A 19,999-nucleotide genomic window follows, 5' to 3' on the forward strand; every position below is an offset into this window, starting at 1 on the left:
TCAATCTCATCACTTTGTCTCTTAATTGAAGCAATGAGCCCATTGACATTGAGAGAAATTATTGTTACAGAGTTTTGTGCAATCTTTCTTCAAGAGTTTGGCATGTTTGCAGGGTTTGTCTTATCTTCAAGTAGCCCATTATTTACTTATAAATACGGTTTTGAGTCTATGAAGTTATTGAGTTGTTGTTTATCTGTGAAACTTTGTGTTGTTCCTTCAAATCTGAATGAGAGTCTGAATGTGATTTCTCATAACATTGAAGATGATGTTGTACATATCTTTGTTGACACAGATATCTCTGGTCCAACTTTTATCCACGTGATAGACATTCTTTTTTTGATTTAAAGACCATGAGTTACAGTTTCAAAGCTGTTCATGGTCAGGTTCCACCCACCCTTCCACCAGTGTAACCAGTGTACATTTCCCACCACCAATGTCCTCAGTTTCCCTGCCACCACTCGCTGCCTCAGATGGTCTCTATGGTAGGTGCTTTCAGCTTTCATTCTCTCTCTCTCCCTTTGTCTTTTTTTCTCTCTCTCTCTCCCTCTCAATACTGAAAGGTTAGTATTTGTTACTTTAACTATTTTCTTCACGCAGTTCTTATCTAGAGTGATCATGTCCAACTATCTTTGTCATACTGTGTTGGAAGGCAGCCTGAGCCCCTTGAGACGGTGACCATGGGCTGAGCTCAGGTCTGGAAATTGACTATGGAAGCGCAGTCATGGAGCACAGGGAATGTCTTGTGCCTCCCTGACATGGGAACAGCCCCAGTCTTTGGTCTCTAGTTTGGGACCTTAATGTGTTATGGTAGTTAACAAGTTAACTAGTAAGTGATCATACATGATCGATGATAAAGGAGGAAATGTGATATGGGATTTACCAGTAATAGGATAATTGCTTTTATTAGTAATAGGAACCGGTTTTTATGATCATGGTAAGTATATAACCACTTGATTTATAGCATTTTTAATGTGCCTCTTGGCTATTTGTATTTTGTCTGAGAAAGTTTCTATTGATTTTTTTAAATGGGGTTGTATTTTTTCTTCTAAAATTCTACCAGAGTCTTATGTCTCTCATGTATTAACCCCTTATCAGATGGGTATTGGGAAAATATTTTTTGCATTCTGTGGGTTGTCTCTATATCATGGTCACCATTCATTTCCTTTGAGTGCAGAAGATTCTGCGTTTAATGCAATCTGATTTGTTTATCTTTGCTTTCACTGCTTGGTCAGTGGTATTTCATCTTTGAAGATGCCTTTATCTTCAATGTCATGCAGTGTTCTGCCTATGTTTTCCTCTATTCACCTTATGGTGTCAGAACTGATAACGAGATATTTAATCAATTTTTATCTGACTTTTGTGCCTGGCGTTAGAAAAAGGTCTGAGTTTGGGGATGAGAGGAATTGTTTGCATCTTTGCTTGTTTGTTTTTTCATGTAGCTGCCCAGTTTTCCCAGCTTCACTTATTGGAGAGGCTTTCCTTGATCCATTTCGTATTTCTTGATTCTTTATTGTTAGTTACTATTCCACAATAACCCGGTGCTTTCGAGGCCTACAGACGATTCCCAGCTGATAGAAAAAGTATGGGTTGCAAACACATTGCCAAACAATAATCAACAACTTTTATTCTTAATACGACAGGCTTGATAAAGGAAAGAGGATCTGTTAGAGAGTTGGAAACAGTGATAGATTGTGAAACAATGCAGGCCAAGTGTAGCACAAAGAAGTTTAACACAAACACATGGAATTTTGAGTATCTCAAAAAGTTCCATAGAAGTGCTGCAATGTGTGAAACAAAAGGGTGGCAGGTAGCTCAATTAACATAACCTTCTAGCAAAGAAAAATAGGCCTATAGCCAAGTTTAATTGCTTGTAATAGAGGAACAATTACTACAAATTATGGGGGGAGAGTTTTCTTTGGCACTCTCTTTGCCATTTTGGGGGGAGAGGAATATCTCTGAATACTTCTAGCTTCAAGGAGAATCTCCAGATGTTTTATCAACAGGGTAGCATTGCCCAGATGGGTCAAGAGCAGTGCCAGTATGGAATTCAACATTTTATCAGAAATTTAGTGATTATATATTCGAGGTCTGTCTCAGGTTACTTAACTCTATTCCATTTATCAGTGGGTCTGTTTTTATTCCACTACCATGTTGTTTTAATTACTATGATTGTGTAGTACAATTTGAAATTGGGGAGTTGATGCCTCCAATTTTCTTTTTCCCAAAGGATTGCTTTAGCAACTCATGGAGATTTGTTTTTCCATATTAAGTTCAGGAGTATTTAATCTATTTCTTTCTTTGAAAAATGTAATGGATATCCTAATAGAGTTAACACTGAATCTATATAATGCTTTGGGGACTATTGCCATTTTGACAATGTTAATTCTCTTAATCCACAAGCAGGAGATGTGTTTCCATTTTCTCATGTATTCATTTTTTTCAAGTAGTGTTTTGTAGTTTTCTTTGTATAGGTCCTTCACCTCTTTATTTAAGCTGATTCTGAGGTACTTGATTTTCTAGGATACAGTTGTGGGTGGGATTATTATTTTCTAATAATATCTTTTTCTCCCTATCATTGTTTGTATATAGGAAAGCCATGGAATTTGGGGTATTGATTTTGTAACCTGCCACTTTACTGTACAAACCTATTGTTTCTAGGAGCATTTTTGTGAGTCTTTACGATTTTCTAAGTACTGTATTATGTCATCCACAAAAAAATAATAAATTGACCTCTTCCTTTCCTATTTGGATGCTCAATATGTTTTTCTTGCCTAACTTGCTATGTCAAGTAATTCTAGTACTATGTGAACTAGAAGTGGCTAGAGTGGGCATCTTTGTCTTGTGCCTGATCTTAGAAGGAAGTCTTCTAGTTTTTTCTCATTGAAAATAATGCTTGCTGTGGGCTTGTTGTGAACGGCTTGACTAGACTTGACTATATTGAGGAAAGTAGCTGTTACTCTACTACTCTACTCCTTCCAGTGAGTTTTTCATTTCACCTACCAGGATTTTCAGATCTGTCATTTCTGCTTGTAGTTTTGTATTTTCCTTATTTCTGCTCTCAGATCTTTTTGTACTTTATCGGCACTGTGTTCCAAAGTTTCTTTTTTTTTTATAAAGATATATTTTGTTTAACTTGTATACCTCAAACATCATCTTCTATAGTCAATATATTCATTAGAAATTTTACAGTAGTTTTATACAGCATTTTTAATATCAATTGTGCATTTTATGCTTACATCTCTTCTCAATTCTGAATCACATTTCAGTAGTCCTGTTTTAAGTGCTCAATAGTAAGAAAAAATTACTGTATTGGACTATATGATGATAGAGATATTAAACTATTGAGCTCCATATGTGTCCTTAATGGCTCTATTCTAAATTCCTTATCAGAGAAGTTATATAGCTCATCATTACTGGTTGGGTCATCTGGTTTAGCGACTTCACTCAGTAAGCCATGCCTGGTGCATTCCTGTGTTGCTTTACCATTGTGACCATTGCAGTTTGGAATTGTTTTTTGTGTGTTGTTGTCCAGTTAGAAACCTACAGTTGGGATTTCTTTGTATCTCTATGGGGAGTTATGCAGAGGTGAAGAAATGTGAAACCTAGGTTCACTGCTATCTCTGATTTACAATATACATATATATGATATATACACAATATATACATATATATGATATATGGGGCTGGAGCGATAGCACAGCGGGTAGGGCGTTTGCCTTACACGCGGCCAACATGGCTGACCCGAGTTCGATTCCTCTACCCCTCTCGGAGAGCCCGGCAAGCTACCGAGAGTATTCGATATGCCAGACACAGTAACAACAAAGTCTCCAATGGAGACGTTACTGGGCCCGCTCGAGCAAATCGACGATCAACGGGAGGGCCTTTACCTTACCTTTACCTATATGATATATACAAGAAACTTCTTTGCAACTGCATCCATGCAGTTTGGGGGTTAAAATTTAGAGGGACATGATGAGGGGCAGTGTTTGGAATGGCTTATAGTGTAAGAGTAGACATATGTAAATTAGGTATATTATGGATTAGGTGTGAATTTTAGGGCTAAGCTACCGGTTGGAAATCATGCCCATGCCATTATCAAGGTGAGCTTAAGGTTCAAATTGGTGTCAGGGTTTAGAGTTATGTTTATTAAGGTAAGGGTTAGTATTAGCTGATGGCAAGACTTGCACTTAGGATTGAGTTTCAGGTCTAGCTTAATGTTTAGGTTTAAGAAGGGTTAGGATTACCTTCCAATATTAAATGTGAGCCAATTCTAAGCCTCTTATGGAAGACTGTTAGTCTATGACAAACGCTAACGCTAATCTATTAAGAAAAAAATCTAATCAGTCACGGATTTTGATAACCAATCCTGAAGCTAAGAGTAGCCCTCAGCGCTCATCAGCCAAACAATACAACATATTTTCAGACTGACGACACTAATCCCACCACTACTCTTGAAATAAACACTGAATCTAGCCAAATACAACCCTCAAGGAACTGAAATCAAAACAAGAGCCTATTTCTTAGCCCAAACAACTAAACTTAAAGCCTGAAGTGAATCCTATGCATCAGCAGAGCCATAAACCAGTCAAAATTAAAGCTTACCCTCTCTTCCCTTTAAACTACTCCATAGTTGAACACTAATTTAATAAGCCATAGCAGGTCTCTACAACCCAAGTCATGCCAAACCCAATACTAAACTCACATAAATCAATTTCTAATGGTAATGCGTAAAGCAAACCCATAACCTAAACCTAGCCAATGCCTAAGGCATAAGGCGAAACCTACCACAACCAGAAGCCTAAAACTAAAACCACTTCTTCCCATTTTTTGAGGGGCTGGAGGTTTTCTCTTGTATAACTCTACTAGTGTCTTGTCACTGTCACTGTCCTCCTGTTGTTCATCGATTTGCTCGAGCAGGCCCAGTAACATTGTGAGACTTGTTACTGTGTTTGGCATATCCAATAGGCCACGGGGAGCTTGCCAGGCTCTGCAATGCAGGTGAGATGCTCTCGGTAGCTTGCTGGGCTCTCTGAGGGGGCAGAGGAATCGAATTCAGATAGGCCAGAATATTAACCCCTTATCAGATGGGTAAAGGTAAGGTAAAGGTAAAGGCCCTCCCGTTGATCGTCGATTTGCTCGAGCGGGCCCAGTAACGTCTCCATTGGAGACTTTTGTTGTTACTGTGTTTGGCATATCGAATACTCTCGGTAGCTTGCCGGGCTCTCCGAGAGAGGAAGAGGAATCGAACTCGGGTCGGCCATGTTGGCCGCTTGTAAGGCGAACGCCCTACCGCTGTGCTATCGTTCCTGCTTGGTCATAATGTTTGATGAATTGTTGGTTACTCCTGGTGGAGCTTGGATGACATATGTAGTGCCAACGATCAAACCCAGGTCAGCTAGATGCTAGAGGAACACTAAAACGGTGCACTGTATCTCTGACCCCTGAGTACAGGTTTTAAAATAACAATATAGAGAGACCTGTGAGAGATCATAATGGGTAATTACACTGCTAATCTGGGTTCAATCTCCATTGCCACATGTCACCCCTGAGTACCTCCAAGAATTATCTCAGGCCATTATGGTAGATCTGTGCCCCAAACTACCTCAAGCTCACTGACACCCAGGAAATAAATAACTTCCCACCACAATACCGAGTTGCTCTTCTATTAATCTCATGCATTCCTTGTTGCTATGAAAAACTAAGGCCACATGTAGAAGTAGCCAGGCATTAGGTCAATACAGCCCTCATTATGGTAGATTCTGTGTCCCAAACTGCCTCCAGCTTGCCAGCTTCCAGAAAATATTTCCCTGCCACACTCTCAGGTTGCATCTATCTCTAATCGCCCATATTCCCTGCTGCTCTGAAAACACACGCCCACTTTTTCGAGTTGTCAGGTATTAGGGCCCTGCTCCACCATTATGGTAGATTCTGTGTCTCACACATCCTCCACCTCGCTGGATCCTGCCCTATTCCTGTTTTAGAGTTGGTCTTGCTGTATCATAAATTTGTGTTCTGTGTGGGAAAGACAAAAGTGAAGGGAATCACTCTTGGTTGAGCTATAAACTTATATGTCAAATGTTTTATTCGAAAGAGAAAAATGTAATTTTAAGTCTTAAAATTGTAAAGCTTTTTAGTCAAAGCATACTAATATGTTCATGTATTAACCACAGATCTATTTCCTGGGTCATAGTCCATAGATTCACATGTTGCTGCAGGTAGAAATCTAGGGAGACTCTATACTGTAAGCTGGAACACAGTATCTCCAGTAAAAATTAGCTCTACAAAAGAGAATGCCCTGCCACAGAAGTGGGTGAGGTTGAGGGGACAGAGTGGGGTGGTGCGAGGGATGCTGGGACCATTGGTGGTGGAAAATGGGCACTGATGGAGGAATGAGTACTCGATCATTGTATGACTGAAACGCAAGGCCAAAAGTTTGTAAGTCTTTAACTGTACCTTATAGTGATAAAAAAAAAAAATTTAAATCAGCTATAGGGGCTGGAGCGATAGCACAGCAGGTGGGATATTTACCTTGCACGCAGCCGACTAGGTTTGATTCCCAGCATCCCATATGTTCCCCCAAGCACCGCCAGTAGTAATTCCTGAGTGCAGAGCCAGGAATAACCCTTGTGCATTGCCGAGTGTGTCCCAAAAATAAAAAAAAAAATGTAGCTCTAGACACAAAGACTACTGAGATACAAGACCTATCAGAAGACCCAAGAAAACTTCTAGTACAGAATTTCATACTCAGAACATTGTCTGGACTCCTGAGAAGAGAGGCACCACGAGTACAAGGAAGAAGGATGTCACAATAACATGATAATGTACTACTAGTAACTCAGTGCTTTTCCCTATGAAAATTCCAAGGCAATCATGGAAATCCATATATAACCCTGTTCCAAATGTAATAAGTGCTCTCTTCACTCTAAAGAAAACTACATTCTCTCCTGAATGTAAATTTTTTCCTCTCTTCTCATATTTAAGACATGAGATCCCAAACTAAGAAACTGGTTTTCCAGCTGCAGAACCTGGGAGTCATAAATTTGTTCTTGTTCTTGACAACAGCCATAATGAAACAAGGAGGCACAAGTAATTTAAAACTAAAATTTATCATATTAAAGCATAATTTTTTAAAAGTCTCTAGGAATTTTGTGTGGTCTGGAGAAAGGTTACGCTTAGAGGAAAATAGACAGGGGGAAGAAAAATAATTAAAGGAAAACGTGTAAAATATTTTTCTTGTTTTTTATTTTGTAGGTTTATGTTCATTTTGTTCCCACTATATTCTTTGAATGCTAACTAATAAACATATGTATTTATACACTAAAATGTGCCTAAACAAGCACGTGATAGTTTGGTTTTGATGAATGTATAGCCAGCACTGAGATATTTGAGCAAAAATTAACTCTTACATTTTAGGGTTTTGTAGTATATCTTGAGTTTTCTTTTTAATTAGACAATTTTCTTTTTTAGACTAATCAGAAGTATGCCAATCTCTCTAGCTATTTAGATCCTCTTTGCTAGTCTTCTTAGTGCCCCCTTTACCTCCTTGTTCCTTAGAGTGTAGATGAGTGGATTTAGAGTTGGAGTTACAACAGTGTAGAAAAGGGTGAAAAATTTGCCATTTTCATGAGTATAGTTATTCTTGGGTTGAAGATATACAGCTGTGACTGTGCCGTAAAAGAGAAAGACTACAAGAAGGTGAGAACTACAAGTGCCAAATGCTTTTTTCTGCCCTGCAGTCGATTTTATTTTTAGAACAGCCTTAGCAATAGAACTATAGGACCAAATAATTATCATCAAGGGTACCACCAGGAGAATAATACTGGATATGGACATTTGTAATTCATTGTAAGTGGTATCTGCACTAGAAATCTGAATCAGTGCTGGTACTTCACACACAATGTCATCTATCTCTTGACCGGAGCAGAAGGGTAACTGGAGAGTAGTAGGAGACTGAATCAAAGACTGAACCAGGCCAATCCCCCATGCAAGGATGGACAGGTTCAGGCATAGTTTTGTGTGCATAATAATATTATATTGAAGAGGATGACACACTGCCACATAGCGGTCAACAGCCATGACTACAAGAATGACACATTCAGTGGCTCCAAGCCACAAGAAAACAAAGAGTTGAATGGCACAACCGACATAGCTGATGGTTTTTTCAGGACCCCAGAAATTAATTAACATCTGTGGAACACAGCTACTAGTGAAACAGAGATCTAAAAGGGAAAGATTGGAAAGAAAGAAATACATTGGGGTGTGGAGTTTGGGATCCTTCCAGGAGATGATAATTATAACCACATTTCCAGTAACAGTCATACAATAAAAAAATAGAGTTACCCAAAAACAAATCTTCTCTAGGTATGGTTTTTTAGAGAATCCAAGGAGGATAAAATCACTGTGACTTTCATTGCAAGTTTGGGTCATATTCCTGTAACAGTTGTCTCTTTGAAGACCAGTCCAAATGTAGTTACTTAAAAATCTGAAGGTTCCAGTGAAAGATAAGAAGAGGACCTGAATGATGAATTGTTTGCTTCCACTGCAATGTGATTTTTGTCTCCTGTATTTTAAGGAAAAAATAAAATATTTACTTACTTTTACAAAAATAATCCATTTTACTAAATATTATGGTATTCAACTACTTAATGGAACTTTTAATAGTTATTTCCTATACTGCTTATATTCTTGCTCTTTGTCTATCATTTTCATTCAAATCATTACACAAACCTTTATTTGAGAAAATATGCCTCCTATATAATGGGTAGATCAGAATTTTTTGGCAAGATGTAAAGGAGGTTTCTTTTTTAGGGCGAGCGAAGGCAAGGTGGGTTACACCAAGCATTGCTCAGGGTTTACTTCTGGTTCTGTTCTAAGGGATCATTCTTTCAAGGGCTTGGGAGACCTTATGGGGTGCCAGTGATCAAATCTGAGTCAGCAGTGCAAAAGGCAAGCACCCTACCCTCGGAACTCTCTCTCCAGCTCAGAGCGAGAAATTTTTTTAAAACAAAAAAGACCTGATATTGATAAAAAGCAGAAAATAATATACCTATACTAGATTTGCCGTGTAATTAACAATTTTCTTTAGCTTGCTTAGTTAGTTTACTTAATCCTTTAGAATAAAAAGAAACCACATGGCAAAACACTTCCTGGATATCTTACTGTAGTTCATATTAAATAATGCTGTGACTAATTCATCAACTTTAAATAATCCTAATCATAATAAAGTTATATGTAGAAAATAAAAATCTTTGGAATAAGATGAAATCATTTAAAATCATATTAAAATAGTACCTGTGTCAAATGGTAATTTCTTAAGTCATAAGTACAAGGAAAAATTTTGACAAGATGTGACATTTATAATTTGTTATTTCATAAGTATACATTACTGATAAATTATCATACTCTTAGTGAACTTTGAGTGACATAACTGCATGATCAATCTTTTTATCTGTATATGTTTTGCCTTTAATTCTTGGAGCTCAATATTTAATATTATGAATCTGTTTTTTCCTATCTACCACCCGTAATGTTACCTGTCCATAATAAAATATAATGACCACCCACACAATTAAAGTTGATTCATTTGAATTTAACTAATGATTTTCATGCTTATAAGACATTATTGTACAGTTATTTTCAGGTACAAATATTTTGTAGGTTATTAAGATAAATCAGATATTTTATGTCTCACTATTGGTATTATACTGAGATCCCATTATGTCATGTTCTTTAAAAGCCCTATATTTCCTTCAGTATTTTTCCTGTGCCATATTTATTACATCCTATAGAAATTTTTCAAATAATAGTTTAAATGTAAGCACTTTGGTTATAAAATTCTATTCAGATATTTCAAAAGAAAGTTAAATTATAATGTTTTTAGAATGTCTCTCACAGTACCTGAGAAATAGTAGAGATATTTAAGGCATTTTTGTTGCTTACAGATGACTCAGTTTTGATCCCTAGCACTATAAATGCCCGGCTACGCTTCGGCCAGGAGTGATCACTGAGAATAGATATAGGAGTAAGCCTTTACAGTATATGGCCCCCCAAATAAATAATGTCACTGACACTGTCCTCCCGTTGTTCATCGATTTGCTTAAGCAGGCCCAGTAACATTGTGAGACTTGTTACTGTGTTTGGCATATCGAATACATCATGGGTAGCTTGCCAGGTTTTGCTGTGAGGGCAAGATACTCTCGGTATCTTGCCGGGCTCTTCGAGAGCGGCAGAGGAATCGAACTCAGGTCCACTGGGTCGGCTGCGTGCAAGGCAAACGCCCTACCTACTGTGCTATCGCTTGAGCCCTTAAAACAAATAATAATGACTTGTAAATTTTCTCATTTCCAAAATCAAGATGCCTCCTAATTCATCCTTTAACTTTCACCTACTTTTCTCTTAGTCTACTTGAATCTTTCCACTTTTTTCTCGTTCTCTTTCTCTATATGCAGTTATGTCTATATATCTATATTAAAGTCCATTCCTAATTACATATCACTGAAGGATATTTCGTATCCTAAATAAATTATTCATTAAAATTTATGGGTCTAGGTTAAATAATTTTTCTTGCATGCAGGCTACCTGGGTTTCATCCCCAACACCACATATGGTGCCCTTAGCCCTGCCAGGAGCAGTTCTGGGACACAGTACCAAAAATACTTCCTAAACACTGTTGGATGAACCCCCAAAGTAAAAAGTAAAACAAAAGATAAAATAAATTTAAAAAAATTTAAATTAAAAATTAAGACAGGAGTTTTTATCAGTTTGTAAGTAGTTAAATATAAGAATTTAGCTTATATTTACTATATCATTACCTTCATTTCTATTTCCATTAACCAATATCGTCTTTTCCCTACAAATAAAATGTATCTCTCTATTGTTCTTTTAGATCAGTCATTCTTTCTCCCAGAACCAAGAATTTTTTACTGAGATTCAGTATACTCCAATCCTGTGCTTATAAATGTGTCATACAATATTCACGTTTACATCTTACCTTCAAAAGTAGATAACTTGTTCCAATATATATCATATCTTTAGATCATTTGACTGTTCTGGAAGTTAGATTCTTCTACCAACCCTAAAAGTGACTTAACTTAAAATGTTGGATATATTTTTTCTGTCTGCCCCTTAAGGTCTCTCTGACACTGTGGGAGTCCACTGGCACATAACCAGGTACCATGTTGTAACAAAACACATTTAATTACCCTCAAGGGACTCTTTGGACAAAAGTGTGTGATTGCTAGTGAATTCTGGCAAATTTTCCTTCATTTGCAGTGACATATACATTTGTGTATATACATTTACACAGACTTATAGATGTATACACATATATACAATTTTCAGGATGTCCTAAGAGAATTGATTGAATAGAACTTGTCCCTATATCTCTTACTATTCATTCTGTCTGAAATATGTTTGAAAATCAGTATAAGTTGTATACAAAAACACATATAAGTGTCTTATATGTCTTGAAATATATGGATACTATGATAAATTTGTATCACTGCTTGCATTTATTATCTTAGAAATCAATGAATGTTATAATTAATACAACTATAATTTTTGTCACTATCACTGTCACTGTCTCCTTGTTCTTAATCAACTTGCTCTAGTGGGCCTAGTAACATTGTGAGACTTTTTACTGTGTTTGGCATATCGAATACATCACAGGAGCTTGCCAAGCTTTGCTGTGGAGGCAAGATACTCTCGGTAGCTCACCAGGCTCTCCGAGAGGGGCAGAGGAATCGAACTCGGGTGGGCCATGTAGGCCGCATGCAAGGCAAATGCCCCACCTGCTTGCTATTACTCGGGCTGGAGCAATAGCACAGCGGGTAGAGCATTTGCCTTGGACGTGGCTGACATGGTTGACATGGCCGACTGGAGTTCAATCCCTTTGCCCCTCCTGGAGAGCCCAGTAAGCTACTAAGAGTGTCTCGCTTGCATGGTAAAGACTGGCAAGCTCCCCGTGACATATTCAATATACCAAACACAGTAACAAGTCTCACAATGTTACTGGGTCTGCTCGAGCAAATCGATGAATGAGAGGACAGTGACAGTGAAAATAATTTTTGAAGAAATTAAATAATGTTCCCCATTAGTCAATTATTAGTCTAGAGTCATGGTTCTTAAAATGCTTATTAAAATAATTCTGTAAGTTCCACCCATAGGTTTTTAATTCTGTAGGTTCAAGTAAAGGCCAAAGAATTGTTTTCATGACAAAGTCATAGGTGATGGTAATGATGTAGTTAAAAGGGCCACACTTTCATTATGCTATCAGACCACATTGATTTCAGACTGAAGAAGGTCACAAGAAACAATGAAGGTCATTTCTCTTTTTTCTTTGCAATTTTTATACATTTTATTTTCTAAAGTAGTTCACAATAGTGAAGCTTGAACTGCCCAGAACAACTGGAATGCATACCCAGACTGACAGAAGTTCACCCAGGGCAGCCCTTGGGGGAGAGGACTTAGGTACTGCTTCTCAGGGCCCTGCTGAAAGCCACTGTCTGCCTTTCCTTTGTCTGGTGAATCTATTAATTGCCCTATTCAGGGCCTGCCATCAGTTCCTACCACCCCCACCCTGCCCCTTTCTCTGTACCCAGTTCCTGAGCCATCTGGTGTCCTGCCAGACACAACCTCCCTTTATCCAGTACATGCAGTGCCAGGGGCGCCCCATACCTGGATCCCCTATTCTCAGGAACTCAAGGATCTGAGCACGGCCATTAAGGAGGATGATGTTAAGGCGCCTTGGACAAAGTCAATACTGTACACTATTTCTCTATTGCTTAACACTCCGCAGACTGGCGGGACATTGCTCAGGCTGTCCTGCTCGGGCTGTCCTGCCGGGCTCTCTTTTCCTTCAGTGGGAGGCATTTTATAGAGACGAGTGCCGGGAGGCTGACTGCCATAATGCGTACTCCCACATCCCACCAACTTGGACCTTGGATCACCTGCTGGGAGAGGGAGTAGCTAGGGATCCATACTCCCTCTCACAACAGCCAGCTGGATTTTTTCGCCCAAATGTGAAAATCGGTTTATGTGTAAATCAGTCCTGGGAAAGGCTAACACCTGACACTGACTGACCCTCTGGCATGTCTCTAACTTCCCTGCATCAGAATAAGCTTTTTGCTGACTTTGTTCAGAGAGTCAAAGAAAGTGTGGAGCACAAAGTCTCAGAACCTATTATTCAGGACGAGATGGTACACCAACTGTTCTGGGATGGAATGACTCCTCAATGTAAGTGTGCCTGAGAGGACATGCAGCATGACCATTACAAGGATTGGATCATAAAAACACAAGGTGTAGGATCATCCTCCTTCCATGCTGCAGTACTGGCTGCTGCCTTGCAGGATTACTGCGTGAGCAACTCTCGCTGCTTCAAATGAAGTGAGTTAGGTCACTGGAGAAAAAACTGTCCCAAGAAGGACTCCCCCAGAGGAGATCCCTCCAAACCTAATACCCTCTGCCCTCGATGTCAGAAGGGTCATTATTGGAAAAAGGACTGCAAGTCCAAAACCCATAAGGATAGGTCCCTTTTGAAGACTCTAGCACCTTCACCTTTCCCATTGCCACCAAAAATTTTCCGGACCATTCCAATAGTCCAGAATTCCCACTGATCCCCTTGTCTGATAACAAAACTCTTAATTCTTTGTACCAGAATGAGGAAAGAAAAAATGGTAATATCTGACCACTTTAGGTTTATAACAACTTTGTCATAATTTAATTTGCCGGCTTTATGTTTTCAAAAGCGTTTTCTTGACCCATTTTTAACAAGCAGAAAACAGGCTGGTCAGGCTGGGAAATGGGGGGACAAAGGTTCCCAATGGGCCAACAGGGCAAATTTTACTCTAGGGATAGCCCCTTCCTTTCTCAGTCCATCAGTTTTCTCCCTGTCATTCTAAAAGAGTCAGATTGATTGATAAAATATATGTGTGTGCACATGTACAAGAGCTGTTTGTTGTCTTTCTGTCTGTTGTGTTGAGTACTCAAATACTAGAGTCTGAAACTAAAGTGAATTAAGAGTTCAGAGAATGTAAGGCTTTATCTTACAAACCTCAGCCAATGGTAATGAAAAATTATACTGCTTTCTAGAATTATAAAATTGGTTACAAAACTTATCCTACCAGTGTCTTATTTGCTCTCTGAGACTTTTGGTAATTAAAAATTTTTAGAGCTACTAAGCAAACAGTTATAATGGGACAGTAGTAGATGTCAGCCTGATAGTCTGAAGCCACAGCATTGTGCCTTTGTAAAAGTTTTAAAGATACCAGGTTTTCTTGCTGAAGTTTCAGACCAGCTTCAGATCCAAGAGACAGAAAACTGCCTCCTTTGGCTTTGGTGACCTTACATCTCAACAGACGAGGCTGCCCCCGCTCCTTATCAGCTGAGGCAAATGAGAGCTGAGAATGAAGATGATCAGTGTTATGTTGATTACAGACTTGGAGTTAATATTTACGTGTTCAAAGTTTTGAATGCATTTTGAATAGAATATATTTCCAGAAAATGAAATATGTCTTTGTGGTAAAAAGGAATTTAAAGTTTAAAGTATTCAGGCAGAAGAGTTTTGTCTCGAGAATTATGGAAAAAATAGGAGAAAAAAATAGCAAAACCAAAAGGGATTTTTGGCTGACCTTCATACTAAGATAGTTACAGACAATCTAAAACTTTGCTACCTTTCTCTGTACTACATAATTTTCAGGATTATTTAAAATCACTTGATCACTTGACTTTCCGTTAATCATCAATTTGCTCGAGCAGGCGCCAATAACGTCTCCATTTGTCCCTGTCGCGTGCTAGTGTAGCCCAATGGCATCTGTTCGCTCCAGGAACATGAAGAGCCTCAAAACGATCGTTCATGATCTTGATGAAGAAGTCTGACCATCTGGTAGGTGGGCGGCCATGCAGTCTTTTGACATCCCGTGGAATCCAGTCAGTAACAGCTCTAGTCCAGCGGTCATCTCTAAATCTCATTACGTGACCAGCCCATCTGATTTTTGACACCTTGGCAAACGAGACAGCGTCCCTGGTTCTTGATCGTCGACGGAGGTCAGAACTCCGGATTCTTTCATTTGAGTGAAACGTGATATCCCAAGCATAGCTCTTTCAATTCCTCTTTGGGAGACCCAAATAACGTTCTCATCCTGTTTGCCTAGGGCCCAGGTCTCTGAGGCATATGTTAATGCAGGAAGAACAGTGGAATCAAAGAGATGTGCCCAGAGTCGGAGGTTCTTCGTCCTCTTAGCTATTTCTTCGACTCTCTTGAAGGCGTTCCAAACCACTCTCTTCCTCCTGCGCAGCTCGGGTGCCAGGTCATTTGTCATGTTGACTTCTCGACCTAGGTACACATAGCTGTTGCATTCGGAGATGGTCATTCCGTTGAGAGCGAATGGGGCATCAGGAACCAGGCTGTTTGTCATAAACATTGTCTTCGTAAGATTCAGCTGTAGACTGACCTTTCCACACTCCCGGTCGAAGTAGGCCAGCATTTGTGCCTCTTGGCTGATGTTTGGTGTTATTAAAACAATGTCATCAGCAAAGCGGAGGTGATGTAGTTGCCGACCATCTATCTTCACTCCCATTCCTTCCCATTCCAGTCATCGCATGATGTTCTCGAGGGTGGCACTGAAGAGTTTCAGTGAAATGGTATCACCCTGCTGAACCCCTCTCTTGACATCGATGATTACCTCTTTGTAGAATGGTGAGATCCTGGTAGTGAATCCACAATACAGCTCACGGAGGATCTTGATGTATTGAGCTTGAATGCCCTGATTGGCTAGGGCTTCAATGACCGCTTCCGTCTCAACAGAATCAAAGGCCTTCTTTAAATCAATGAACGTTAAACAGAGCGGCATCTTGAACTCCCAAGAAACCTCAATGAGCTTGGTTATCGTGTGGATATGGTCGATGGTGCTGAATCCTTTGCGGAACCCGGCTTGCTCACATGGTTGTCCTTCATCTAGTGTTCTGCCAATCCTATTTAGGATGACTCAAGTGAACAACTTGTAGATGACAGACAATAGGCAGATCGGGCGATAGTTGCCAATGTCATGGATGTTTCCCTTCTTGAACAGTAGTATGGTCCTGCTGGTTTTCCATTGGGATGGAACCTTGCATTCAGACAGGTAGCGAGTGAAGAGCCGAGCCAGTGTATTGATGAGTACTGACAGCAGGTTCTTCAGGTGTTCAGGTCTGACCTTGTCTGGGACAGGTGCTGTTCGTTTCTTTACTGATGAAATGGCGTGTCGGATTTCGGAAGGGAGAACATTGGGAATGACATATCCATCCTGTGGAATTTGGTATGTCGACAAGTGGACATGGCTATCGAAGAGATTTGAGTAGAAGTCATGGATAATCTTCTCCATTGCCGTTCTGGAGGATGTGATAGATCCATCAGGATGTCTGAGGGCAGTCATCTTGGTCTTGTAGTTGGCGAAGGACAGGCGGGCGTTACGAATACTTTTCCCGGCTTCTGCCGCATCTACCAGCACTTCAACTCTTCTCTCTTTGAGGTCTTCCTTGATCGCATCTCTGCACTGTTTTGCAAGCTTGGACATTCGCTTGTGGTTGCCTGAGGCATGCGCCAAACCAGGTTGGCGAATAAGCTCAAGAGTTTTCGAAGACAGGAGGTTTTTTGTGGCTATCTCTCTCGGCGTTCCTCGCACAATCATGGAGGTGCTAAACCAGTCGATCGTATTCCTTGTCAATGTTGTCAACAATGGCATCTTCCCATGTTGCCGCAATAGAATCGATCCTCGGAACATGTTTAAAATACAAGTTTAAAACTGCATATATGACAATTTGAGTTGTATATTGGAAAGAAAATTTTAAAAGTGAGGTTAAAGTCATTTAATGGAGTGGGCCCAGTAACATTGTAAAACTTGTTACTGTGTTTGGCATATCGAATACATCACGGGTAGCTTGCCAGCCTTTGCCATGCAGGCGAGATACTCTCGGTAGCTTGCTGGGCTCTCCAAGAGGGGCGGAGGAATCGTACCCGGGTCAGCCATGTCGGCCACGTGTAAGGCAAAGGCCCTACCTGCTATACTATCACTCCAGCCCATTTAATGGAATAAAATACAAAATGCAGTTCACTGGAAATAATATGAATTGGGCAAAGATTGAGGGAATATGTAGGTAAATGAAATATATAAATCTTTGAGCATTTTAATCCTCTTGTATCCGTGTACAAATGTAATGCTTTTGAAAGAGTACTGCAGAGTAAGGACTGGAGCGATAGCACAGCGGGTAGGACGTTGGTCTTGCACGCAGTCAACCTGGGTTCAATTCCTCCATCCCTCTCAGAGAGCCCAGCAACCTACCAAGAGTATCCTGCCCGCATGGCAGAGCCTGGCAAGCTCCCCGTGGCATATTCACTTGATCACTTGATCGCTTGACATCCCATAACTCATCGATTTGCTCAAGTGGGCACCAGTAAGGTCTCCATCCGTCCCTGTCATGTGCTAGTGTAGCCCAGTGCCGTCTGCTCGTTCTAGGAACATGAAGAGCCTCAAACTGATCATTCAGGGTCTTGACAAAGAAGTCTCATCATCTCATAGGTGGGCTGCCACGCGATCTTTTCACGTCCCATGGAATCCAGTCAGTAATCTCTAGTCCAGCGGTCGTCTCCAAATCTCATTATGTGTCCAGCCCATCTGATTTTTGACGCCTTGGCAAACAAGACTGCGTTCCTGATTCTTGACCATAGACGCGTGTTGGAACTCCGGATTCTTTCTCTCATTTGAGTGAAGCGGGATACTCCAAGCAATAGCTCTTTTGATTCCACTTTAGGAGACCCTAGGAGCATTCTCATCTTGTTTTCGTATGGCCCAGGTCTCTGAGATGTATGTTAATGCAGGAAGAACAGTGAAATCGAAGAGATGTGCGCAGAGCCAGAGGTTCTTCGTCCTCTTAGCTATTTCTTCGACTCTCTTGAAGGTGTTCCAAGCTGCTCTCTTCCTCCTGCGCAATTCAGGTGCCAGGTCATTTGTCATGTTGACTTCTCGACCTAGGTACATATAACTGTTTCATTCAGAGATGTTCATTCCATTGAGAGAGAATGGAATGTCAGGAATTAGACTTTCACTGTCACTGTCCTCCCATTGTTCATCGAGTTGCTCAAGCAGGCCCAGTAACGTCTCCATTGGAGACTTTGTTGTTACTAGGGCTGGAGCGATAGCACAGAGGTAGGGCATTTGCCTTGCATGCAGGAATGAGACTATTTCTCATAAACATTGTCTTCATGAGATTCAGCTGTAGTCCAACCTTTCCACACTCACGGTCGAAGTCAGCCAGCATTTGAGCCACTTGGCTGATGTTTGGTGTTATTAAAACAATGTCATCAGCAAAACGGAGGTGATATAGCTGCCGACTGTCTATCTTCACTCCCATTCCTTCCCATTCCAGTCATCTCATGACGTTCTCGAGGGTGGCACTGAAGAGTTTCAGTGAAATGGTATCACCCTGCCGAACCCTTCTCTTGACGTCAGTGATCACCTCCCTGTAGAGTGGTAAGATCCTGGTAGTGAATCCGCAATACAGCTCATGGAGTATCCTAATGTATTGAGTTTGAACGCCCTGCTTGGCTAGGGCTTCGATGACTGCTTCAGTCTCAACAGAATCAAAGGCCTTCCTTAAATCAATGAATATTAGATAGGGCAGCATCTTGAACTCCCAAGAAACCTCAATGAGCTTGGTTATCGTGTGGATATGGTGGATGGTGCTGAATCCTTTTCGGAAACCAGCTTGCTTGCATGGTTGTCCTTCATCTAGTGTTCTGCCAATCTTATTCAGGATGACTCAAGTGAACAGCTTGTAGACAATAGACAGATTGGCGATAGTTGCCAATGTCGTGGATGTCTCCCTTCTTGTACAGTAGTACAGTCCTGCTGGTTTTCCATTGGGATGGAAACTTGCATTCAGACAGGTAGCATGTGAAGAGCCAAGCCAGTGTATTGATGAGCACTGACAGCAGGTTCTTCAGGTGTTCAGGTCTGACTTTGTCTGGGCTGGGTGCTGTTCGCTTCTTTACCAAGGAAATGGCGTGTTGGGTTTCGGAAGGGAGAATATTGGGAATGACATATCCATCCTGCGGAATTTGGTATGTGGGCAGGTGGACATGGCTATCAAAGAGATCTGAGTAGAAGTCATAAATAATCTTCTCCATTGCCCTTTTGGAAGATGTGATAGATCCATCAGGATGTCGGAGGGCAGTCATGTTGGTCTTGTAATTGGAAAAGGACAGGCAGGCATTGTGAATGCTTTTCCCAGCTTCTGTTGCATCTGCCAGCATTGCTGCTCTTCTCTCTTTGAGGTCTCCCTTTATCACTTCTCTGCACTGCTTTGTGAGCTCAGATGTTCACTTGTGGTTGCCTTAGGCTTCTGCCAAAGCCACGTTGGTGAATGAGTTCGAGAGCTTTCAAAGACAGGCATTTTTTTGTGGCTATCTCTCTCTCAGCATTTTTCGCACAATCATGGACGTGCTGAACCAGTCAAACATATTCCTCATCAGTGTTGTCAATGACAGTATCTTCCCATGTTGCTGCAATAGTGCCAAAGAGCTCCCAGTTAGTGGTCGTTCTGGGAGTGCCAGTTAATACATATGGAACAATAAACTCCCGCAAATAGCTAAAGCAATCCTTGGGAACAAAAAGATAGGAGACATTCACCTTCCCCAACTTCAAATTGCACTACAAAATGGTATTAATTAAAACCCGCAGATCAATGAAACACACTTCAATATCCTGACACTGACACTCATATATATATGATTCACTTAATCTTTGATAAAGGAACAAGAAATATGAAGTGGAGCTGGCAAAGCCTCTTCAACAAGTGGTACTGGGAAAACTGGGCATCTACATGTGAAAAATTTAACTCAAACTTCTTTCTAAAGCCAGCCACAGAAGTCAGACCAAAATGGATGTCACACCTAAATATCAGGCCTGAGTCCATAAGGTACTGGGAGGAAAATGTAGTTCAAACCCTCCTTGACATTGAAGCTAAA

The 19,999-nt window shown here is 40.4% G+C and overlaps 1 protein-coding gene across 1 annotated transcript; it reads right to left on the reverse strand.

Moving 5' to 3' along the window:
* Nucleotides 1–216: 216 nt before the first annotated feature.
* Nucleotides 217–8,427, reverse strand: LOC130036080 (olfactory receptor 2H2-like). The gene is made up of 3 exons (XM_056128052.1): nucleotides 7,516–8,427; nucleotides 6,937–6,966; nucleotides 217–330 (listed from the first exon to the last, which is right to left on the reverse strand). Exons 1-3 carry the CDS (start codon nucleotides 8,425–8,427, stop codon nucleotides 217–219), a joined length of 1,056 nt encoding a protein of 351 aa, XP_055984027.1.
* Nucleotides 8,428–19,999: the final 11,572 nt, after the last annotated feature.

The sequence above is a fragment of the Sorex fumeus genome, unplaced genomic scaffold, assembly GCF_029834395.1.
Source record: "Sorex fumeus unplaced genomic scaffold, SorFum_2.1 ptg000063l, whole genome shotgun sequence".
Classification (NCBI taxonomy): domain Eukaryota; kingdom Metazoa; phylum Chordata; class Mammalia; order Eulipotyphla; family Soricidae; genus Sorex; species Sorex fumeus.

Excerpts from the sequence above, each read along its gene's own strand:
- LOC130036080 (XM_056128052.1), bottom strand. The coding sequence starts at position 8,427 with ATGACCCAAACTTGCAATGAAAGTCACAGTGATTTTATCCTCCTTGGA. Across the intron at positions 6,967-7,515 it reads AGGGGGCACTAAGAAGACTA|AGAGGAAAAAATTTACATTC; the intron begins GCAAAGAGGATC and ends AAATATGAGAAG. Across the intron at positions 331-6,936 it reads ATTTACATTCAGGAGAGAAT|AATGTCTATCACGTGGATAA; the intron begins GTAGTTTTCTTT and ends AATCAAAAAAAG.